Source organism: Spermophilus citellus (genome assembly GCF_964194105.1).
Source record: "Spermophilus citellus genome assembly, chromosome: 14".
Classification (NCBI taxonomy): domain Eukaryota; kingdom Metazoa; phylum Chordata; class Mammalia; order Rodentia; family Sciuridae; genus Spermophilus; species Spermophilus citellus.
Window position 1 is genome coordinate 102,438,388 of NC_138194.1, and position 24,567 is coordinate 102,462,954.

Genomic DNA, 24,567 nt, shown 5'->3' on the forward strand with positions numbered 1-24,567 from the left:
TAAACTAGAGGCCAATGCTCCCCAGTGTGGCAAAACACAAGGGTGCTCAGGTTACAACCTACTCCTACAAAGGCCACCATGGCCCCTGAATCCAACAGTCACCAGATACCCACCATAGACTGGGGTCTTGCCAGGCAGGATGACCACCACCAGCTGCAGGCCAGCGTATGTATTCTTTAGGTGCCGGAACATGGGCTCCACACTGTCCGCCCCCTGGGCATATTTGCAGAAGCACGGCTGGCCCTGGATGGGCATTCCAGCATCTCTTGAGATCTTTCGAAGTTGCTCTGTGAAGGACCTGGGGAAGAAGGTCCATTTCATTAAAACGCACAGCTAGTGGCAAAAGAATTTATACCAACCAGAGGTCCTGAATAAAGAGCACAAGGTTCATGAAGCCAAAAGTACATTTACAGAGGTCAGAGTTAAGTTTTTAAATTAAGTCTCAGACAGGGCCAGAATTCAAAGCAGTGTGTGCTGAAACATCAGCCCATGAAAGAGCTGACATGCAACCATCCAGGGGGCTACCAGAAAGGGACGACGGAGGCAGGGCCGAGATCAAGCAGGGACTCCAACTTGTACTCATGTCGCCTCTCAGGCCGACACTCCCAGGGTGCAGAGGTGTCCTTTCACAGGACGGTGCCAAGCTGCTGCTGCTCCGCTGTAGGCCAGGGCAGTCCCTGTGTCAGGTAAGAGCTTGGTTTCCCCACCGGAATGAAGGCACAGAGAGTACAGAAGACGACCTGTGCGCCGTCATCCTAGATTCGCCCACTATTCCTGGGGGGACACAGGCTGGACTTGACACAACCATAACAGGAAAGAGAACAAGCCACAGCACCACCCATAGCCACAGCCAATGGGCCTGGAAGCTCAGCTGGTGGGACAGGGATCTACTGCTTCTTTGTGGAGCTTAGGGATGAACCCTGCGTCATCTTCTACCATCAGGCGGCGGACAGTGTGCTCCAGCATAGCGTGTCAGTGTCCAGTTCCCCACACGTCCTGCCTCTGCACTCTTATCTACATGTGACCATGCCTCAGCACCACGGAGCTCCAGGTGAAAGCCAGAGGAAGGGATGGAGGACCATGGACAGGTGGCACCCAGGCTCTCACCTGTCCCCAGAGTCCTCTGTGATTCCAGCCCATTCTGCCAGCAGTGCAGCCTCCGGGAGGTGATGGACTCTGGCCCTGGGTGGTTGCCTTGAGCTTTCAGAAGGCCCCTGGCTGGTCTGGTCAAGTTGTCAGCTATACTCATGGGCTTTGGGATTTCCCCCTTCTACCCTCCAGACGGGGAGAAGGACAACAGCACGAACCACAAAACTGTGTTTCCTGACAGGAGGTCAGGACTGGTCCCTCCCAGTGCCCCTCTGCTGAGTGGTCCTGCACAGCACACAGCAAACGACCTAACGCTCTTGCTCCTCTCTCCCCTCTTGAGCAGGGAGGAAGAAGACACTCCCAGCCTTGCCACCTCCTTATTTTACCATCAGACCCGTCTTGTTTTCTCAGTTTATAGATGTATCAAATTAAAGTATTTTTTAAAAATTTAGTTCATGGATCCAACTTCCTCTTTTGTTTCTAATTTATTAATTTACTTATTTTGTTTTGTGAGACAGGCACTTGCTAGGTTGCACAGGCTGATTTCGAGGCTCAGTTCTGAGCAGCTGGACTACAGGTATTGCCACTACACCAGGCTTGATCTTGAGCCAATCACCAGCCCACTTTAATATTTTTTTGAGACAAGGTCTTGCTAAGTTGCCAAGGCTGGCCTCAAACTTGCAGTGCTCCTGCCTTAGTCTCCCGGGTTATAGGGACTATAGGTACGTCACTGTGCCTGCTCTGTCTACATTTTAAACTCTCTCGGCAGGTATTGTCTGTAATCTGTACTACCTGCTCGTGCCCATGTTCACAGTGGTCCTGTGGGTAAGATGCACACCAAGAGGGCCGCAGCTCCTGATCTGGCTGCCCCACCATGTGTTCTGATAGGGAAAGGCTGACAAGCCCTGACATCGGGACCCTAGTAGACACCCTGCCGCCCGATCAGAGACGATCTTTCAAGAAGTCACTTGATTACCACCCCCCACCCCAGAACCACTGCCAGGCATGTCTGGTTTTCAAGCTTACTTAAGATGGACTTCCGTGCACTGGCGCTGGGGGGCGAAGCAGGCAATGGCCCACACCTTGATCTCGATGCCTGTGTGGAACTGCTTGTTCCTCATGTCCCAGACACCCTGGACAGGGGTGGCAATTGCTTTGTTCTGTAAGCATGAAAAAGTGTAGAGTGAGAAACAATGGCAAACACATTCCCCTGATCAAGAATGACTTGAGGGCAAAAACTTAACCTGTCTATTGTCTCCCGTCTCTCCCGCGGTGTCACAGGCAACCTGCACCTATCTGCAGAATGGGTGGACCACAGATGGTGGATGTCTGGGGAGGAGCTGGATGACTGACAAGTGGACATGTGGCAGGTGGAGGGGAGACGGAGGCAGGGTGGGGTGTGCATGGAGAGTTGTAGGAAGAATGGATGGGTGTGGGGTGTACGGAAGCTAAGCCAGGAGATCAGGAAGGGCCCAAATCTCCATCCAGCCTCCTAAACAGCCTGGTGGGACACAGTGTCTTGTGAGGACACAGCAAGGCTTCCTGATATATGGAATGTGCCCCTGATGTCACCTCCTCTGCTATCAATGAGGATGCCAGAGAGGCAAACAAGTCTAAGGTCTGGGCTTGAAGTCTTTATTCCACCACCTGGCCGGCCCTGGGACCACCCTGGAGCCACCTGGAGGGAGACAGGTGCTGTTTACACAGTGTCCAGGCCCATAACAGGAGGCCTGCTCAGAAGTCCTTTCAGGACAGGGAGCATCCTGTGGCCCGTGTTCAGCAGTGGAATACCACACAACCGTCACCAAGAATCAGAATCTCGTCTCATAACACAGATGACCTGTGAACCCTCTGTGAGCTGTGAGAATAAACAGGACAGTGACAAGAGGCAGGGCACAGAGTGTACTTGATATGAACAAAAAGGCATGAAAAAATATATAATAACCCCTGGGTGGTTTTATAAATGAGAAAGATGACATCATGGTTTTCCTGGAGGGCAACTCTGGATTCACATCCTAGCCTGCACCAGCAGCAAAAATAAAGTCCCGTTACAGATCTCAAAGACTACAACTTGAAGTTTTAGTACGTAAAAAGGGAACAAAGACAGGTAGACTCCTCCCCCAAGATCCGTCGATGTGGACTAGGTACCTCTGGATGCTTAGGCCCAAAGGCCTAGGCATTGCCCCCAGGGCCATCACCCGGTCTCTGTCCAGAGGGCCCTGACCAGAGAGTGCTCCATGTTGTGCACCCCAGAGGAAATGAGGAGACTCTTCTTATGAGCCCTACCATGCTCAGTGGTCAAGATATCTTGGCACACACACAGTCACTACAGACACACACACAACAACAAAAAATCCAGGTTAAACTTGCAAAAACTAAGTGCATGGTGGCCAGGCCTGTAAGTCTAGCAACTTGAGGGGCTGAAAGAAGAGGTCCACAGGTTAGAGGCCAGCTTGGGCAACTTAGTGAGCCTGTCTCAAAATAAAATTAAAAAGAAAAGGGCTGCAGGTGTGGCTCAGTGGTAGTGTAATGCCTGGCATATAAAAGGCCCTGGGTTCACTCCCTAGTAACAGGAAAAAAGAAAAAAAGACACACTCACACACACTCACACACACACACACACAACAAACACCTAAGGTGCCATGCTTGCCACCAAATACCCGTGAAGCAAAAGCTAAAGAAGAGGAAACAGGATAAGCCTCTAGAGAAGAGTTCAGAACCAGAGAGCACTGGCGACAGGAGGAATGACACGGGATTCTGAGGCATCACGGACTATTCTGCAACCTTCCCCAAGGCCCCAGGGAAGTCAGGTCCTGGTCAGGTCTTTCATCCTCGTGGACAGCCAAACAAGGCTCAGAGACCACTGCTCCACAGCACCAGCAGACCTGTCCCTGGCCCCTGCGCACCTACCCGGCCTCCGTAGAGGATGGAGGGTGGCTGTAGGACCCGCCCCGTCACATCAGTCATCTCGTCTTTCACCATGATTCCAAACTCACGGACATATGGGTCTGTGTTGAAACTTGCACTTCGCATCTTGAAAAGGGAAAGGAGAGAAAGCCTGGAGTCAGACAGGCCTCTGTTCTTTCCAGTGGCCACATCTGTCTAACGCACAGGAGGTCTCCTAGCCTTGGTGCCCACCCCAGGTCCAACCTCAGGACACATGCTCACCAATTTGCTGATCTCTTCTTGCCTATCGGGCGCTGACCGGGCAGTCGCTCTGATCATAGTTGAGGTCTGATTGTCGGTCAATTTTTTTATACATCTCTGTCCTGCTACTATGTTACAGACCTACAGAAGAGACGAGGAGAGGAGTCAGCACCTGTGCTGTGTGCAGCCAGGAAGCAAAGGGGGTCTCAGCAGTGGAGGACAGGCACCCACACTGGAAGAGAGGTGCTGCAGGCCTCCTGGCTCACCACAGCACCCACGCTGAGGAAACCCAGCACGGCACCACGGGCACACCACGGGCACACCCCGGGCACACCACGGCACCGACTCCAGCCTTCGAGGTACGAGGGGCTGGGGCCCCTCGAGACTCCCCAGGCCATCTCAAATCCTCAGCAGCACCAACGTGAAGTGTGTGAATGTGAAACCAGCTGCCCAAGGCCCTGTGCAATCTGAAGCTGACGTGCAAGGATGAGTTAATGTGGCTTGCTGCGCAGTGTGGACCTTTCCCCAAGGAAAGCAGTTTCCAAGCAGCCTTACTCTGGATGGAAACTGAACACCTGGCCCAGGCATGGAGCCCTGACTTACTTCCTGCTGGGCACAGGCCCTAGACCTCATTCACCCACACACCAATCCCACTAGAGCTGCTGGTCCAGTCCCTGTAAAGGGAAATCAAGGTTTGGCAACACCCGATAACTCGCCCAGGGTACCATACACCAGACGGTGACCAAGCTGGGACCGTGTTGTTCCTGAGATGGCCAGGCCTAGCCCAGTGCACTCTCTCCTCCAAGCCACTTGCCTCCAAGGGAAGGTAGGTGTGTTTCTGCTCCTGTCCGACTTGTAAACACGGGAGGTGGGGGTAGCGCAGAACCAGCTTGTGCCTGTCCTTGAAGTACTGGGCCACTGTGCATTCCACGGTCTGCCCACTCTCCTGCTGTAGGGGGAACCTGAGGGCAAAGAGGCGGCTCAGACAAGAATATCCTGGGATCCCTGGAGCAACTGCTGGAGTCTGCATGTGCCCACCCAGGGCTGTGTCACTGTGCTTGCTTTGCTGGGGTGATGTGTGGGAAGAAATGCTCAAGGATTTCTGGGAGTAGAAGCCAAGCCCTATCTCCTAGTTGACCTCAACTATTCCAGAGCCTACAATTCTCATTCTGTCTCCACCGGAGGAAAATAAAGAATACCCCCACACAAAGACACAACAGTCAGAAGTTAACCATATGTATACAGGAAAAAAATAATTCATGATAAACGAAGACAAATCTAGAAACCAAGGCCTGTGTGCTTCCCAAAAGACCACGGTGACTCTGAGAGTCACTCCTGTGTTCAGGCCCCAGCAAGCCCCACTGTTCATGTGTGCACTGCCCTATGTGTGGCTGAGGCAGGAGGAGATGCAGGGGACCAGGGTGGGAGAGCCAGCTGATGTTCCCCACATTGGGGAGGGCAGCCCCACCAGGGGACAAGGCCACATGGCACAGCCTTTCTGTGCTGACTCCTCTGCTCCATCTAGCATGCCCAGGCAATCTGCAGCCTCTGCCCAGACAGAGACGGCATTAGGCCCAAACCCGGCTGAGCTCCCCCTACTGCTCCATGTCAGTACCCCCAGTGCTGTGCCACAGGCTAGGGGTTACCATACACGACGACAAGACAAGATAAGGCCTCATTGGGCTCAGTAGACCCCAGGTAGGCACAGGGTCCAAACCCATCATCCCCCTGACACATAAACACATACTCAGGGCTGGGAGTGTAGCTCAGAGGTGGAGTGCTTGCTTAGCACACGTGAAGCACTGAGTTTGATCCTCAACACACACAAAAACAAACAAACAAACAAATAAAGGTACTGGGTCCATCTACAACTAAAGACAAAGGCAAAAACACCACATATTTAGCGGGCACAGCTCTGCATTCCTAGTCAGGCAATGGACAGCACAGGCATGGACACTGAAGCATGTGGTCCACGTGAGGAGACAGCAGAAGACACACGCCAGGCAGCCAGATGGGGCAGTCTAGGCCTGGTGGCCCCGAGGGTCAGGACCGTGTCCACAGCCGCCCACTATTCCCAGCCCCACTTCTTCTCCTGTGACAGCAGGAAGGGTGTCAAGGAGCCCTGTCCACCACTGCCCTTCACAGGTGGAATTCTACTATTTGAGTTTATCTTATCAGGTGAACTCTGGGATCTAAACAGCCATATGAAGTAGGGTACTGTCATGCAGAAGCAAAACAAATGACCCCCCTAGGAGGACCAAGGCCCCAGAATTTGAAGGGGTAGCCATCTTACGTTTGGTGGCTGGCAGGCCGCCTGGTCACGTTGCAGACGCGGTACTTCCTCTTCATCTGCCCACAGTGCGTTATCTCCACCTTTAGACCTGGGGGACCAGCACAGACAGTGTGAGCGTGCAGGCTGAACTCCCCTTTAGAGTCGGTTTTCACAGAAACTGTGTCCATAGACCCAGACACGGGGTTCCAAATCTGCTGCAGGATTCCCCGAGGAGGGGAACACAGGCTACCACAGAGGTGGACTCCACTTCTCTGCAGGGAAACTTGACGCTGCAAGACACAGCATCTCCGTCCCTGGGGAGCACGTGGATTGTGCAGGGGGTGCAGGCTCCTCTGCCCCTCATGGGGCCACCATGTGACATCAGCAATGCTGACGGCCCTTTGATGGCAGGTGCAGCCAGCACTGCCACTGATGGGCAGGGGTCCCCAAGAAAATCCCAGAATCCTGGACCCACACCTCCTAGAGCGGATGCCAGGCTGAGAAGGCACCGTCAATGTAAGGGCCAGAAGGCATCCTGCGGTCTGGAGAGGACAGCCCAGGTGCGGCCATGCTGGCACTCTGAGGGAGTTTCTCGTCCTCCATCTGCGACTCAGACAGCACTGACCCATCAGCTGACCCACCCCACCCCATCCCACAAAGACAGCTGCATTTATCTAGAAAATGACCATTCTGGCTCTGTGGAATGGATTCCGACCATCTCCACCAGAAGAGCTGAAGGCTACCTTCTCCTGCCACTTCCACCTCCCTCCACATGCAAAGAAATAAGAACTCAGAGGCCAGCGGGCCAGGAAGGGCTGCCCAGCCCTGTACCCTGGAGGTGGGGGTGGGTTGCTCATTACCTTTAATTTCTTTGGTAAACTTTACCCTTTGGGAATCTGTCAGAGGTTTTTGTTGTTCTTCAATACTTTTAAAATCCAAAACTTCACAAACGAACTCAATTACTGGCTGTGCCTTGTAAAACGCTGTTGCCGACACTGTGGGCAGGAAAGGAGAGCTGAGGCTTGTCTGTGCCCTTGCAGGTGGGTCCTGGCAACCAGAGGCTTCTGCAGGCCAGCCCGCCACCCAGGGTCCCCACCTGAGAGGGGGCGGGACCAAGACCCAGGGATTCAACATCGAGGGGTTGGCTGAGCCTCGGTGAAGAAGTCAGTGACAATAAAACTAGTTCTTAAAAAATAAAGCCTGACACTCATGACAGCTGGGGTTTTCCAGATACCTCTGAAGCAGACACTTCTAGAAGAATTAGTCCCTTTATATAATCATCCTTTAATAAATGTGTATCTGAGCAAGATAGCATCTTGAGGCCTTTCTAGAGCTTTCCATAGTAGCTAACTCTCACACGAGAATTCTTTTTTCTGAACTTCACTCTTGTCTTGTTAGCAGAGAACAAATGGAGGCCCAACACTGAGGAGCAACCATCCTCAGGAAGGCACAGCCACGCCCACGCATGGCTGGTGCGCAGACGGTGCTCTTTTGTGAGTCTACAAAGACAGGGGCAACTTGGGAAAGCTGTGGCTATGACTTGGGAAAGACCTGCTAAGGGTGGCCAGACATGGCTGGCCCCGACTGTACTCGAACCTTGCAGCAACTTGCGAGCCTGAGATACGAGGGTGAGAAGTCAGGCATGCAGTGCCAACCCTGCGCCTGGTGACCTCAGTAACACCAAGGGCCATGGCAGAGGCAGCTCCTCAGGCCACCTCAGCCTCCCAGGGCTACGATGCCTCTGAGAACCACTCCTGACCTACATACCACACAGGTGACACAAGCCAGGTGTCAAGATACACCAGTGCTTTGCCATAAGCCATTTTTGGAGCTGGCCACAAGAGTCCTCCCCAAGGTCTTGGCTCCTCCACATGTTCCCCAACCCACCCACAGTTAGGGCCCAGGGCTTTGCTTACCATCTATATTCAGCATCATTTTCCAAAGAGAAGGTCGGACGGATTGATGGAAGCCAAACCACACTTCTCGGCCCCCACCAAGAGGATTGGAGCAGCCCTCAGAGGCAGTGAAAAAAGAGCGACCCACAGGGGTATACCTGCAACCACAGAGGCCTCGCCTGATGAGAGCACAGCCCAGCAGGGGCAGGCTGACCACACCTGCCCTCCTTCCATGTCAGCCAGCAGGCAGACACACTCCGATCATTCTGTTTTACTCTTCTGTAAGGTTGCTTTTACCATACTATACTCCAGGCTGTGTTCACAGCCGACTGAGGGACACTGTGAGGGCAACAGCCCTGGGGACTTGTGGCCTTGCAGTAGGGACAGCATGAGATATTTAACCTATTACACAGCATGGAGACCCAGGGGACCGTTCTCCTCAGTGCTGGTGCCAGATGGCCTGAGACCCTGGTGGCCACAGCTCACGGATGCATGGCTGGAACTAGAGGGTGCTCTTTTGTGAGTCTACAAAGACAGAGGCAACTTGGGAAGGTTCTGGCTGTGGCTCAGAGCCTCCAGGTACATTCAGAGTCCTGGTGTTGCCTGGTATTTCCCCGCCCACCTCAAGGTCATCACACTTACTGCTCATCTAAAGAGTAGCAGCTATGCATGTCAACTCTAGAACAGGGCTGTATCAAGTACATGGGGCAGACAGATGGATGTGAGCATTTTCTACATGCCAACAACTACCAGGCTGAGGCAGCTGGACTGGCCAGCCCCAGGCCTTGGGGAGAGGTTGCTTCGAACTGTGTGGTTGCTGAGGATGCCACAGAGATGCACAACCCAGCATTTATTTCCCATTTTGCTCAGCTGTTTACTGAGTGCTTCCCAGGCACCAGGCACCCAGGGGCAGGGCTGAAGCTTATGCACAGGGGACAGTAAGGTCAGCACAGGAAGATCCACATGCCTGGGGTTACAACTGTCTGGAGTGCTGGCCCATGCCAGGACCACCTGGATACATTCTCCAGAGCAACCTTGCCTAGAGGCTGCCTGGGGTGTGCCACCACACATGACCCGAAGGAGGATGCGCGGTCTAGCAGAGATGCATGTGGGTCACAGTCTTAAAGATCACGTGGTCCTTTTCATTTTCCACCTAAGATGTGTTAAATCTGCCACCATTCCTATTGTTTTTCCAAAATGAAAATAACCATTTCTTCCTGCTATAAAATTAATGTAAATCACCCAAAAGAATTCAGAAACAAGATCACTACAGTCATTCCTGCCACTCAATGAAAGATACAGACAACATTTCAACAACTACCCTTCTGGATGTTTCCTTCTACACACACACACACACTGCCTCTCCCCCATCCACAGCGCCAAGAACCATACTGAGAGAAGCGTTATCAGTCCAGACAGTGGCAGATTATATGCCAAGGCCCCAGCAGTGTCAGCTGGTCCTGGGTATGGTTACCTCCACAGGCCTCTCCATGGACGGAAGGGAGCCTTCCACTCTCTCCTCAGTTTAGAGTGTGCTCAGCCCTGGGGGCACTTGGAGTGGAGCTGTTTCAGTTTGAGGTTTCTGCTTTTCTTTTTTTTAAAATATATATATATATATAGTATATATGTCGTCGGACACAATACATTTATTTATTTATTTATACGTCGTGCTGAGGATCAAACCCAGGGCCCCACATGCACCAGGCAAGCACTTTACGGCTGAGCCACAACCCAACCTCCAGTTTTTGCTTTTCACAGAGCCATTCATATAGCTCCTGAGGTCCCACTATGTGCCAAATGTGTGTGTGTGTGTGTGTGTGTGTGTGTGTGTGTGTGTGTGTGGCGGGGCGGGTGGAGGGGGGGGGCGCGGCACTGGTGTGAAGACCCAGGTCTGGATGTGGTGAGATGGCCTCACTCCTCTAAGCTGGTCCCACAGAAGTTAGCACAACCCTCTGCCCAGCAACTGGGCAAATGAGGATTCATTAAAATGTTCACCTGCCCTTATTCCCAGCAACAATAAGTGCAGCAACTTGTGGTAAAAAGCTAACCCCACAGAATGAATCAAGAAGTCTGGGGGCTGGAGCTGGGTATGGTGGCTTATGTCTGTAATCCCTCCTCGGGAGGCTATGCCAGGAGGATTACAAGTTCAAGACCAGCCAAGGGAACTTAGTGAGGTCCTATCTCAATAAATAAAAAGGCCTGGGGATGTGGCTCAATGGTAGAGTACCTAGGTTCAATCCCCAGACACCCCCCCCCCAAAAAAAAGTCTGAGGCCTCTATTCTGCTGTCCACAGTCATGAAAAGCTGTGGAGAAGGTTTCTGTGGGGTAGACCTGCTGCTCAGTAACATACTGTGACTCCAGGGGAGACAAGCACAGGAGCACCACAGGATCCTCCAGGGGGGTCTGTGGAAATCCACGCATGTGGGGTACAGAGATAGGGAGGTGACCTTGAGGTGACCTTGTTGTGCTTGGCTGAGAATGCAGGTGATTCATTGTAACATGGGATGCTTTCCACGCCAGCACTGTCTACTGCCTTCACACAGAACACCCGCCAACTCTCCGAGAACCCTGTACACTTCCCAGCACACCTGGGATGCGAAGCCGATGCCTTCAGCCCTGGTTCCCCTGGTACCCTTACCTCATGGATGGCAGATGCCTCATGACCACATCCAGGGCCTGGATCGTCTCAAAAGGGACACTGGGCAGACGCCCTGAAAGTGCGTCATGCAAGGCCTGCAGGCTCACACAGGACACCCACTTGATGGATACCTTGAAGATTCGATCTTTGCCTTCTCCTGGCAGTGTGACCTCCAGCTCCACCTGCAAAAGGTCAGAAGCACAGTCATTCCCTCCTAAAAAGCCACTCAGGATAGCTGGCCGTGGGCAGGCACAGACTACCAGGCCAAGACACTCCCTGAAGCTATTTACCCATCCTCTGGCCACACATGGCTACTGAGCATGTTAAATGTGATCAAGAAACTGAATTTCTAGCTTGAGTTGCCTTTTAGTGAAAGCCTGTCTATACAGCTGTTTGTGGCAAGTGGCCCACATAAAGAACAACGGTCCAAGACTCGCACTTGGGTTGGTGCTTAGCAAAAAAGGCCACTCTTCCCTCAGGGAGGGCCTCTAGATCACCCTTCGCGCACCTGCCTTGCTACACAAGAGGACAGGCCTGACATCACCTGCTCGCTTGGCCCCACCACTTAAAACCTGCGGCTTGAGTGCCACCAGGCCATCAGCATGTCCTGACTGTGGTACACACAAAGCCCCCAGGGAGTCGAGTCACTTAGGGTAGAGGCGGGCTACAGTAGCTTCACGCTGCTGATGACACTTCCCAACACCTCTGGAGTAATCACTGACATTTATGGACTACCTACATTTTATCCTCAAATGCCAGAAATCCTAGCAAGGGAGACAAGGCTCACCTTCTTTTAAACACACTCAGACTTTACAAACAGCCCAGGGCCACAGCAACATGCACGGGCAGGGATGGAATTGGAACCAGGCTGGTTTGCACTGAGGCCTTTCCACTCAGCACGTGATGCCTGGGCTACGAGGACCTCAGGCACCCTCAGGCATGTGACTCAGATGCATGGACACAGCCCCAGGCCCACCTCATGCCTGTACCTGCTGCCTCTGCCCCATGTGCTTGTAGCACCCTTCCCAACTCAGGTACCCTGCATATCCTGTTCAGCCTCGGAGTCCTGGTCAAGTGTGATCCGATTGTCCTGGGCATTCGCTCACTCACAGGCCAAACACACTCTGCTCCCAGCTGCTCATCAGCCTCCTCTACACAGCCTTCCCTCCTGTCCCACCTGCCACTCCTTGCTTGAGCCTCCCAAGGGCAAAGATCAAAACCCACTGCTGCTCTGCACATGCTTTATATTTGGGCCTTGGCCTCCAGCTGTGCCCTCACACCTGGCCACACCTGGAGCTCCGCTGCACCTGAGACTCCAAACTGGAAAGTGCCCGAAGTCCATCTGCTGGGGGAGGGGGCTGTGGAAAGTTTGAAGGCTGGTGGTCTTCAAACTCTAACTCTGGGGAAAGGAAGAACCACCAAGGGCACTGCACCTGATTCCCTGCAGACTTCAAAACCAGACTAAGCAAAACCACTAGAAGTCAGGGTGGACAAGCCCGAGTCACCGGGACAGGGAGGGTACGCGAGAGGGCACTGGGGGCTAAGTGTGGATGGTGGGTACGTGGGTTTATTTCTACTTTTGGTAAAAGCTGCAGTCAGTCATCTGATGCAGCACTGATAATGTAGTAGGCATCTTCTCCCGTTACAGCCACGGCCTTGAGATCCAGAGCGGTTGAGTGAGCTTCTGGGACCACAGGGGCAGGAAGCAGAAGGGTTGTCCCTACCTTGTGGAGCTGTGATGGGACCAGGCTGCCATGCAGGACTGGCAGAGACCTGCATGAGGCTCCACCACAGAGGTGACTGGAGCAGAGTGCCCGTGGGAATGGAAACCAGCATGCAGGTCTCTCAGTGGCACGCCCACCTCCACAGTGGGGACTTTGAACCTGCTCACCTCTACCAGACACATCTCCACGGATGTGAAGAATACGCAAAGAAGTGGTACCTATCAGATGCTTATTAATGTCATTCTTAAAAATGCCTCTAGAATCAAAACTGAGGACCCTATACTTTCAAAGTATAAGGTATAGAGCACCCCAGGTGCTCTACCACTGAGCTACACCCCCAGCCCTTTTTATTTTTACTTGAAAACAGAGTCTTGTTAGGCTGCTGAGGATGACCTTGAATTTGCAATCCCCTTGCCTCAGTCTCGTGTCACTGGTATTACTGGCGTGAGCCACTGCAACTAGCTATACTTACATTCTTAATATGTTCCAGCCCAATCTCCTCTTGGCCACACAAAAAGAGCTGCAATGCCCACCCTGGGCTTGGCAACACCCTCTGGACAGGCGTGCAGTCATTTAGGGTAGAGGCTGGCCAGTTCATCCCCTCCTAGGCAGAGTGGCCTGGTAGCTTCTGGAGAGCAGGCCTCATTTGTGTCTGGGCTACTGGCTGTGCCCATGGCACAGCAATATCTGGGCCCCATTAACACAGCATTCCAAGAGCCCCAACTGAAGCACGGTCCTGTGACCCTAAGGCCTGATCATGGCAGGTGGCTCAGAGGTCATCAGAGCTGCTTCAGTGCTACTACACAACTAAGAAGCAACGGAAGGAAAATGACACTTTGAAGAACACAAAACAACACATGTGTGAGCCTGGGGACAGCGAGCTCAGTGTAGCAGCTGTGTTCCCAGGCATTCTGGCACAGAGCTCAGCTGTCAGGCCACTGAGGCCTGGAGGTGCCCTGGAGAGAAGGAGAGGCAGCTCTAGCAGGTGGGCTGGCATGGCCAGGACCCTCCTGGACCCAGGGAGGGTGTCACACCCATTGCACCAACCAGGCTGGGAAAGAGATGCAGCTGCAGGTAACATCCTACTGAAATGTGACCAAGGAGCTACTGTCTAAAGGGCTTCTATGATTGCACAGCAACCAATCATCTTGAAAAGCAGATCACTGTCCCTTCAGATACGAGGGATGAAAACGAGTCTCAGCCAGTGCATCTGCAAGGTACACGGGACCCCTGCGTGATGCTTACAACTTTCTGAGTCTGTCTCTTACTTTGAAGGTGAGGGTGCAGGCCTGGGTGGTGAGGAGTCTCTTGGCTTCTTTCCACAGGGAGGAAAAGAGGCAGGTAAATACACAAGTGGGAGGGATTAAGGAAAGGTGGAGGGAAGCCACCTCAAACAGGTGTTGTGCTTGGACATCACGCAGAGCCCAGGCAAGCGCGACCAAAGTCCCCTCTGAGCCTCTGGGCAGACAGGGATTAGAGGGACAGCTGGAGATTCTTCCCTTACTACAGGTGACGAAAAGCAAAAACAAAGAAAAGCCCCAAAGATGACTCTGCTCCATGCCACACAGCAGCACGGGTATAGGAAAGGGGACGGCTCTTAGCTCTGACAAAAAGGCTTCACCTCACTGTCCCACAGGTGTGTGGCAGAACCGTGCCAACAAGTGGGAGGGGTGTGGCAAGAAGGGGAGACCATGCCCACTGGAGCAGGCTGCACCCAGGTCTCTGGGAGGTCATGAGCCCCGGAGGTGTCAGCTGGGTGCATGAAGGCCACTGCAGGCACTGGACACCCCAAATGATGCTCTGGACCTGGGCCAGGATGACAGAGCAGTAACAGCAACCAAGTACCTGTCAAGTGCTACCACATCCTGGCAGGGAATGAAGTGCTTCACACACCCGCTACGCAGAATGAGATGCAGGGATCAGTGCAGCATTGGGGACTAGCTGGAAACGCAGAGCCCCAGAGCCACTAGAATCTCAGGCGGACCCATCCTTCCTGGGTGTGCCTTCCAGCACGATTTGACCTCTAGTGCTGTTGAGGGGACACTGAGTCTTGCCAGTGGAGGCTGTGCCAGGGTCCCAGCACCAAGAGGGGCAAATCTACTTTGGGATTGACTTTCACAATGACTCGTTTCGAATTTGAGCAACAGAGACTCCCCCACACCTTCTTAAGGAAAGCTCTCCTCATGTCCTCCTGGTGTCTAATTTTAAATACATACAAACAAAACTGTGAATCATCTCCTTATGCTTTTCTTTCTTATATAAATTTAAACCAAAATAAATGTAAATTAAACATAAAACTCTTTAAGATCAATAACTCACATCACAGCATGTTGATCTGCAAAGGAGATCACACTCAGCCCGTTTGCATCCAGTCCTGGATGCCCTCCAACCTGGGACAGGCCTTCCATCACCCTGAGCTGGCAACAACAACCCACACACCACTGGTGACTCCAGGAATCACCATGAGACCAGAGCACACTGAACAGAGCCGGGCGTGGATGGCACCTGGCCTCCAGCCTCCTAACGCACAGCCCGCCTGTCAGCACACAGCGCTGTGCGCAGAGGGCCTGCAGCAGAGGCAGACAAGCTGGAGCAGCTACGGAGCTCACCTGCTTTAAGATCATTATTAAGATGCAAAAGCACAAAACATCTCCACCTCTGTAGAGGAACCGCAGTTTGAGATGGCAAGTCTTTTCTTCCTCAGGGACCCGGGGCTGAAGGGGCTGGTCCTGTATGTCCTTCCCAGAAGGGATCAGCTGGCACATTCCCACAGCTGGTAAGTGGCTCGTTTCTCTAGTGTTTGTTACAGTGTGTGTAAGGGTTATTCCTTAGCTGGTCTCTGCTCCTTCTGAACTTACCAACACCCACTATCATCATAGAGCAGCAGCACATTTGTTAAAAGCGGATGCCAAGAAATGACAGCTTCCAGGCAGAGATTTTATTACTTTTTAAACAAAGCCACAGTAAGGATAAAGATCATGAGAAAAGGAGGCATTTTAATGTCACTACCTGTGTGACTTGACAGATACCCTCTTCTGAGTCCCCTCGATCACTGGCTACAGCAGAACGTGCACTTTGTTTTACTCCCAGTAACATACACTACCCCATGTGAGCACACTTCTTTCGTGGAGATGATGGGGATAAGCCCAAGGCCCACAAAGGCCTGGCACACTCATGCCACGCTACACCCCAGCCATAGACACACTCATCCACGGGCCTCGCTTGGTGCTGTCAGGGGCCTGCATTTGGGGTGCACATGTACTGTGTGGAGTGGTGTGCTCTGTATCTAACCCATGATCTCTGTGAACTGTACCACATGGAAGGTGGTTTTCATGGGGCTCAGGATGAAGCACATAGGCAATTAGCCACCTTTTCTCCTGGTAAAATGATGCAGTATGTGATAAGAAGAATTAACTTCAAACCATCTGCACTGCATTCCAATGCACTTTACCCAATTAATGCCCTTACCTTATCCCTCCCAATTGGAAGGGGCATAGCTGTGTAAAGATTCTTCCTTCCATCAAACACTGGCTTCCGATCCCCAAAGATCTGTGTTTTAAAGTGCTGGACCATATGTTCCACTATTTCCCTGAAACAAAGAATTCAAGTCAATGACAATAAACATCAAGGAACGAGCACAGCCGGACAGCACCCTTCCGACACTGACTTTTAACAAGCCTCCTAAGATCCGAGCTTCGTTTTAGGAACGTGAGTTTTCGCTCTCTTCTGTAACCACCACCTAGAACCTGCAGTGGGCTAATGCCTGTTCAATCTGGTCGTGCAAGTACACATACCCACAGCAGACAACAGGTACCTCTGGAACCTCCAGAACTCTCGGGCACCCTAAAGAGTGGCATTGATGGGGTTCTCATCCCAAAGTTGTAGATCAGACACGGTATCTCTGCCATGACTGTGCAGGGCCCCCGCAGCGTACAGGGGATAACCCTGTGGGGTTCAGTCGTGGGTCTCATGTGACTGGCTTGGCCTTTGGTGCTCTTGGGATTATCAGACCAATGTGTCCCATGTCATTACCAAGAATGAAGACCTTGAAGTTGACTCAAAGCCCAGAGCGGCCTGGCCCAGCTGGCCCTGCCAAGACCCAGCCCACCTGCGTAGGCAGCAAGTGAGGTCTCAGCATTCTGTGCTCCTCTGGCGTCACCTCAGCACAAACCTGATGAACACAACCATGTTGTTCTGCTGCTCGGAGTGCAGCGGGCCGGAGGGCTATCTGTGTGCCCCCTGCACCCAGCACACATGTGCAGAACACCACAAATGGCCAGGACTTGGCTGCCCGTGGCTTGGAGGCTTAGAACAGCAGCCCCTCACCTTCCCGGCTTCCGCTTCTGGAGGCCTTTGCTTGGCACATATTCCTGGCATCTCAGGGGCTTCTGGGGCATGTTTCACCTCATGAGCTACCTGCTGTCTAAGGAAGTCCTGACACCAGGCCTTGGCCCTCACCTCTCCAGGCAGATGAGGCAGTTCAGGACCAAACCATACCAAAGAAACCTGCCATGCTAAGAGCCAACGTGCTTATCTAGAAGCAGCAAAACAGAGAACAGGGCACTTCTCAATAAACTGTACCAGGGCAACTGGCACCCAGTATTCAAGGAAGGACTTGAGCCCACGCTACACGAACACTCTCTCTCCTGAGCTGAACTCATCCCATGGGGTGGTCTGGGGCAGGAGTCGGAGCCCAGCACTCGGCAAGGCACCAGGCATGCAAGGGCAGGCATGTCCTAGGTGAGCCAAGAGGCTGCTCAGCCGTGACAGCCAGGCCACTGCCCCACACAGCCCTGTGCTATCCAGACCTGTGTGGCCAAGATAACAGCCCCCAGACCCACGAGCTACCCCCAGGCCTCAGCACTCCGTTTCTGTACAGAAAAGCCACTACTGTCCCAGGTAAAGTCCAACAGAAATTGGCCAGCTGAACAGGCCCTGCAAACCTGCCAGGAATCCCGGCTCTTCTTTCTTTATAAAATGATGGCAAGGGGCTGGGGTCTAACTCTGCACTTGCTTGGCATGTGTGAGGCCCTTGCAAACCTTATCAAAAGAAAACTGAAATATAAAACTTAAATGAATAAAATTACATTATAGTAAAATAAAAGGTGACATCAATTCACCACTTCTGCCACCTCCCCCATGTGCGGGGGGGAGGGGGGTGGATAAAGTGCCAGATCATTCGTCCACAGTCTTTCTCATCTTTCTGGACCAAAGCTCCACACCCATGAAGCATTACCTCCCTGCCCTGTCCCCAGGAAACCTGGGAGGAACGGTTAGGACGCTATTCCCAGAGTCCCCGGATCCAGATCTTCCTCGACATCAAGGTGGACCACGGAAGGCCAGGGGCTGCACTGCACCACACGGCTCCCCAGAGAAACCCTTCCCCAAACACAGTCGAGGATGGGCCGGGCCTCACTCAGAAAGCCACGACCAGGAGGCCCCCTGTGCGCCCGGTACCTGCCAGGGAAGTCCTGGGCCACAACAGCGAGGACAGGGATCCAGCCTGCAGGCGTCACTCTCTCCAAGACCTGGAGCAGAACCACTGACTCAGCCCACAAGAAGCTAGGCGGCAGACACTGTCACCTGCACTTCACACCTGGGGACAGGAGGAACACGGCCGGGAATGCACAATGACGTGGCCTGGGCAAGGGCTCGCCCGGGTCCCTGCTCCTGACCCCACAGGAAGCCACCACTCCGTAAGCAGAATGGGTCTGTGCACTGGGAAAAGCCAGCCACTCCCTGTCACCGCTGTTCTCGCCGCCATCCCTGAGGAAGACTCTGCCTCAAAATAGTCCTTCTCCCGGGGCCCCAATTACACAGGCTTGGAATCCACGCATTCTCAGTGCCAAAGCCAAGACACCTCCTGAGCAAACCCCCTCACAAACACCCTTGCTGTTTCACAAACGCACAGACACATAAAAATAAATGCACTATTATTTTTTATATACATGGTATCCAACACATGGTTTGAAGCTTGCTGTTTTCCTAATGTATATCTCAGAGCCCTGTCCTTCTCACCATAGTTGATGAGGCCATGTGGTCTTGAAACACTGGCTTCCTGCACTGTGCCATGACACTCCTGCAGTAGTCCCCAGGTCCTCGCACCCAGAGGCTCCACCTCACTGGGTTGATGGTGGCCCAGAAACCCACCTCACATTCACTCGACACTGCCATTCATTTTATCTCCCTACGGACTGACATTTAACCAGTGGTGTGTTCTCTCTTTTTTTGGCCATTGAAATACTAAGAGTCAACATGGTGTGTGTGTGTGTGTGTGTGTGTGAGCTTGAGATGAAGATCCTGAAGGACAATCAGCAGGCCCTGGGGCACACAGCATTCTTATGTTACTGTGCACACCCGACTGCCTTCTGAAGTCTACCTCAATCCACACTCACGGGTGGTTGGTGGGCAGTCCCGGAGCACAAATGGGAGGCTTCAGACAGCACTGCTATGCGGCCAGCTTCTTTCCCTGGCTTAAACCAGAGCTGGAGAGCAGCAGGGAGGAAGGGACAGGCCACAGTATAAGGTTGGCAGTGATGACCACATGAGGTCTTTCTAGATTTCTGCCCCACTCCTGCATGTCCTGCCCCGGAAGGTTCTGAAGTGATTTGCACTTCGATAGCTGGGCTCACAGTAGCAGCAGAGGTGGGTCTGGGCTGTACACGTGGCCACAGCCAGCCTGACTCTAAGGTTTTAAGACAGCTTGAATGCTGCCTTCTCCAACCTGCAGCCTCCCTGTGGGCTCAGCAAGGCCACATGCCTGAGTGATGCACCCTGAGACAAGGGACTGGCCTCACAAGGTTCCCTACTGCAGTATCACTCAGTCACAAGGGTGTGGCACTGCTAGATACAGAGGTGAACAAGAGGAGTGGTCACAGGCACACTCCATAGCATCCTCACAGAGGGGAGGGCAGTGTCTTCTCACGGCGCTGCCGAGAGCTGCGACGTTGGACTTCACATTTATCCTACACCACGTATGTGGTGGTGGAATCATCTTCTTGGTTTTTACACGTACTACCGGCATCAAACAGAGCAGACCATGATGATCAAGTCCGCCACACACCATCATGTGCAGTTATCATTTGGAAAACCAGAGGGCTGGGATGTGGCTGTGTGACAGGCCCTGGGTCCCGCCCCAGCCTGCAAAATAAGTAAGTAAAAATGAAAAGCAAAAGGAGGGAAAGCTAAAAGTCAACAGAGGAAATAAGTAAAATAAACAAACAAACAAACAAAAACATTTGGCAGACACCAGGGATGAATGTCCTCTGCCAATGAGGACAGAGAAAGTTATATCCACAAGTCAAGGAGAAGGCCATGCCCCAAGCCCATGATGTATGTGAGTGCCCCGATCCTGGACTTGCAATCTCCCAAACCATGAGGATCCTGTTGAGAAAACAACAATGAACCCCAAAGGAAAAAGAGAAGCAAGAGGGGCTGGGGATGTGGCTCAAGCGGTAGCACGCTCCCCTGGTGTGCATGCGGCCCGGGTTTGATCCTCAGCACCACATACCAACAAAGATGTTGTGTCCGCCGAGAACTAAAAAATAAATATTAAAACTTCTCTGTCTCTGTCTCTGTCTCTCTCTCTCTCTCTCTCTCTCTCCCTCTCCTCTCTCACTCTCTCTTTAAAAAAAAAAAAAGAGAGAAGCAAGAATAAAACCAGACATGGGGCGGGGTGTGACTCCGTGACAGAGCACCTGCTGAGCATGTGCAAGGCCCTGCGTCCATCCCTATTCCCCAAAAAGATACCAAAATAGAAAACAAGTGGCAAGATGGTGAAATCAAGTCCAGCCACTGATGATGAGATAAAACTGACACACACAACACTCCAAGGAAGAGACAGAGACAGTCTGATGGGGGTTCAATGCTCAGCAATCACACAGACTTTTTTTTTTTTTGGACTGGAAAAAGTAATGTCTATAAGGAATCTGCTAGAAATGCAAAGAGAAACATACGTGCCTGACACACAGGGTGGGACTGCACCGTGAAACAAGGAGAAGGCTGCTCACGCGGCTGAGGTGATAGGCAAAGGAATCATTCCTTAGTAAGAAGGGTCAAGGAGGGATACTTCCCAATGATAAAAGGGCCACCTTAACATTAAGACACAGCAAGGACAGGTGTGCATCACTCACAGCATTTTAAACTACAGAAGGTACAAACAGAAAATGCTAGGCCAGAGTTAAATCCATGTTGTAAAACTCAACAACAACCAACTCACCCTCGGAGAACGGCAGGCTCAGTAACTCCAGAACACACACCTGTGGGGCATCTATGAAGATTAACCCATGCTTAACCCCAACACCAGCCCCAGAGTTCCAAAAGACTCAAGTGCTCTGACCACAGAGGAAGTAAATCATAAATCAACGTCAACAATATATTTACAAATCCCCCAGATAGGTCTGGGGCTGTAGCTCAGTGGTTGAGCACGTGCCTCACATGTGTGAGGCCCTGGGTTCAATCCTCAGCACTACATAAAATAAATAAATAAATAAAATGAAGACATCGTGTCCAACTAAAAAAAAAATAAAAATAAAAAATCCTCCAAATAGTTAGAAATGTAACAGCACACTTCTACAAACCCAGAGGTTCAAGAAATCACAAGGAAAATGCAAAACTATTTAATGAAAATTAAAATGTAGTATATCAAAATTTACTGGTTACAGCTAAAACCAAGTTCAGAAGGAAACTCATTGCCTTAAATATTTAAAATTGATGATCTGAACCTAGAGTGAGTAGAAGGAATGAAATAATAAAGATCAGAGCAGAAAAACAAGAGAAAAAAAATCAACAAAGTAAAAAGTTGATCCTGGGAAGAGACGAACGGATTGTCAACCCTCAATGAGGCTGACTGATGAAAACAGGAGCTCGACTATCAGGACTGAAATGGGCTTTCACTTCAGGCCCAGGACGTTGAGAGAAGACCCCGAGCAGCTCTCTGCCAATGACTCAACAACACAGATGGAATTGAAAGAGTCCTGAAGGCAAACCCAAACTGACCCAAAACAAAAACACAAAAAAGCCAAATGTCCACAAGTCAAGGAGGAGGTATCCGATAAAGCAATTTAATGGCAAAAAAAACATTCCCTACAAAGAAAACTCTGTCAGCATAACGGGAATGCCGTACAGTGTTCTCAATTATGCCTCATAACCCTCATATCAGCACATGACAAGAGGGCTGGGGACGGTGGAAGAGTGCTTGCCTTCCAGGCCTGAGGCCATGGGTTCAATCCCTAGCACCGAAAAACACAGAACAAAACCTGACAAGAAGATCACACACCAATGCCCCTCCAGATACAGAGACATAAAAATTCGCACCAAAACACTAACAAATTCAATCCAGCACTACACAGAAATAATATGTATGAATTTAACAGCAAATACAAAAAAAAGAAAGAAAGAAAGAAAGGCATGATGATCTCAATAGATGCAGAAAACGCGAATCCAAGTCACCACTGAGAACAATTTTCAGCAAACTAGGCTGATAAACCCTCAGCCTGACAAGGTTCTGAGGGTCCGGAGGAAGACCCAACAGTTAGGACCACATCTTTCAGACCAGAATAGACAGATGCCCACACTTCTACCACCATGCTTGACACTCCACGGGTGTCCCACTCACATGAAGGCGAGAGAAATAAAACACATTACAAACTGGGAAGAAAGAAAACCATCTTTATTAATAAAAAAATAATGAAAATGTTTTTAACATTTCTATTGGGATACTGTTCAGATAAGTATAAAATTCACCATTAAGTGTAAAATTAGGCAGGTGCTGTGGCACACACTGGTAATCCCAGCAACTTGGGAGGCTGAGGCAGGAGGATCACAAGTTCAAGACCGGGCTTAAAAACTTAGGGAGTCCTTGTGTCAAAATCAAAATTGCTGGGTATGTGGCTCAGTGGCACAGTGTCCCTGGATTCAATCCCCAGTAAGAGGGAGGGAGGGAGGGAGGGAGGAAGGAGGGCAGGAAGAAACACACATAATTCAATGATTTAGCATATCCTGAGTTTTTGACCATTACCACAATCTAGGTTTAAAGTATTTTCACCACCCCCACAAACAAACTCCAAACTCATTAGAAGTCACTCTTCCACTCCTAGAAAAAGAGAGTTTAAGATACTATTCCCAACAGCAAAGAACACATCATGTGTTTTTTAGAGTCAAAGCAACCAGAGTTTAAAAACTCCAAAGGGCTTTTAGTAGATTCTATCTGGAAAAGCAAAGAACCAGGCACGGCAGAGCAACTGTGAAGAACAGGAGGTCTTGGTCTCTCTGAGCCGAGCCTGTCATGAAACCTCGGGGCCTACAGGAGAAGAGAAGCAGTCCACACACAGACCCACACCCAAACCACCAACCCATTCCCCTTCAGAGACGTGCATCTAGAATCTACCAAAATCTACAAATTAATAAAAAGATGATCCAATAAAAATAGAAAAAAGACTTCAACAGACACCTTACTAGAAACAATATTTGATACATGAACATATGAATGTAAGCACATGAAAAGGTGCTCTGCCCACCAGTATCAGGGAAATGAAAATTAAAACCACCAGGAGAAGCCGCCACACTCCCTCAGGAGACTGGCCCCACTAGGAGCTCACAAGGGCATGGAGCAAATGGGATCCTCTCACACTGCTGGTGGAAGCAAAGTGCTGCAATCACTGGGGACAACCCTGGGGGGGTGGGGGGTTCGTAGACAGCGAAACCTACACCTGCTTTGCACCTGGCCATTCCTCTCCCCGGTATTTACCTAAGAGAAATGAAAACATATGTGCAACCCCCCCCCCCAAAAAAAAAAAAGACTTGAGCAAATGTTCTTAGCCGCTTTCTATATACTGGCCAAAGCTTAGCCTGCCCAAGTGTCTAAAAGGATGGTGTTTTGAGTACACAATGAAGTTTTTCTTTTTTAAGTATTTCTTAGCAATAAGAATAAGTTACAGTACATAAAATGATATAGATGGTGAATCTCCAAAACTAATCCTGGAAAAAAAGAAGTTAGGACCCGAGGACACTATCCCATTGTTGTCACTCAAGTCTCTATGAAGAGAAAAATAATCTATCGTGACAGAAACCAGAACCTGTGACTGACTTACAGAGCTCTACATTTACAGTGTATTTCACTGCAACTGTCTCAATAATAAAATATTTTTCAAAAACAAACACAACAGAAACTTTAAGAAAAAAAGTCAGGGCTGGGGATGTGGCTCAAGCGGTAGCGCGCTCGCCTGGCATGCGTGTGGCCCGGGTTCGATCCTCAGCACCACATACAAACAGAGATGTTGTGTCCGCCGAAAACTAAAAAATGAATATTAAAAAATTCTGTCTCTCTCTCTCTCTCTCCTCTCTCTTTAAAAAAAAAAAAAAGAAAGAAAGTCAGAAGGCCACGCTGAGAATGAGAGTTGGTTAGTTTAAAACACAGAGTTTGTCTGCACAGACCCCGCCCCATAAATCAGTGAAAGAAGTGAAGGATGGAGTGGAATACCTGTTAACTCTCCTTGGACACTTCTCTGGCTTGATATCCAATTCGTAGTGATAGATGTCAATTTTGGGGATGTCCATTTCGAAGAAGTTGGCCTGTAGTTTGATTGTTCTTCCCGAGGTCCCAAAGTCAGGTCGAGGTGGAGGCTTGAAGGCATATCCTTGGATGGGTGGTGCGGGGGGCCCAGGAGGCACAAGCACTGGAAAACAGTGGGAAGAATCCCTGTCATCCAGGACAGCAGACTTGCCCCAGGGTGGGGGCATGCCCTGCCTTCACACCCCTCAGGACTTCCTGGGCCTTCTCAGCCACTTCTCCTCTTGGGCTC

General features: G+C 51.1%; 2 protein-coding genes across 4 annotated transcripts in view; one reads left to right on the plus strand and one right to left on the minus strand.

Annotated features, from left to right (window-relative positions):
• Positions 1–24,567, plus strand: part of CHRAC1 (chromatin accessibility complex subunit 1) — a 237,913-nt gene that overhangs the window by 33,718 nt on the left and 179,628 nt on the right. The gene's annotated exons all lie outside the window — the stretch shown is intronic.
• Positions 1–24,567, minus strand: part of AGO2 (argonaute RISC catalytic component 2) — an 87,635-nt gene that overhangs the window by 16,890 nt on the left and 46,178 nt on the right. For 2 of the 3 annotated variants that reach the window (XM_081265626.1, XM_081265627.1), the window contains exons 2-12: positions 24,246–24,441; positions 16,235–16,355; positions 11,043–11,224; positions 8,425–8,561; positions 7,369–7,503; positions 6,530–6,617; positions 5,051–5,198; positions 4,258–4,377; positions 4,000–4,122; positions 2,116–2,249; positions 114–298 (exon numbers count right to left, since the gene is read on the minus strand). In XM_081265626.1, the coding sequence (XP_081121752.1) occupies positions 114–298; positions 2,116–2,249; positions 4,000–4,122; positions 4,258–4,377; positions 5,051–5,198; positions 6,530–6,617; positions 7,369–7,503; positions 8,425–8,561; positions 11,043–11,224; positions 16,235–16,355; positions 24,246–24,441 (1,569 nt within the window). Of the gene's footprint in view, positions 1–113; positions 299–2,115; positions 2,250–3,999; positions 4,123–4,257; positions 4,378–5,050; positions 5,199–6,529; positions 6,618–7,368; positions 7,504–8,424; positions 8,562–11,042; positions 11,225–16,234; positions 16,356–24,245; positions 24,442–24,567 lie in introns of those variants that run through there. The other variant, XM_081265628.1, reaches the window with a different exon arrangement.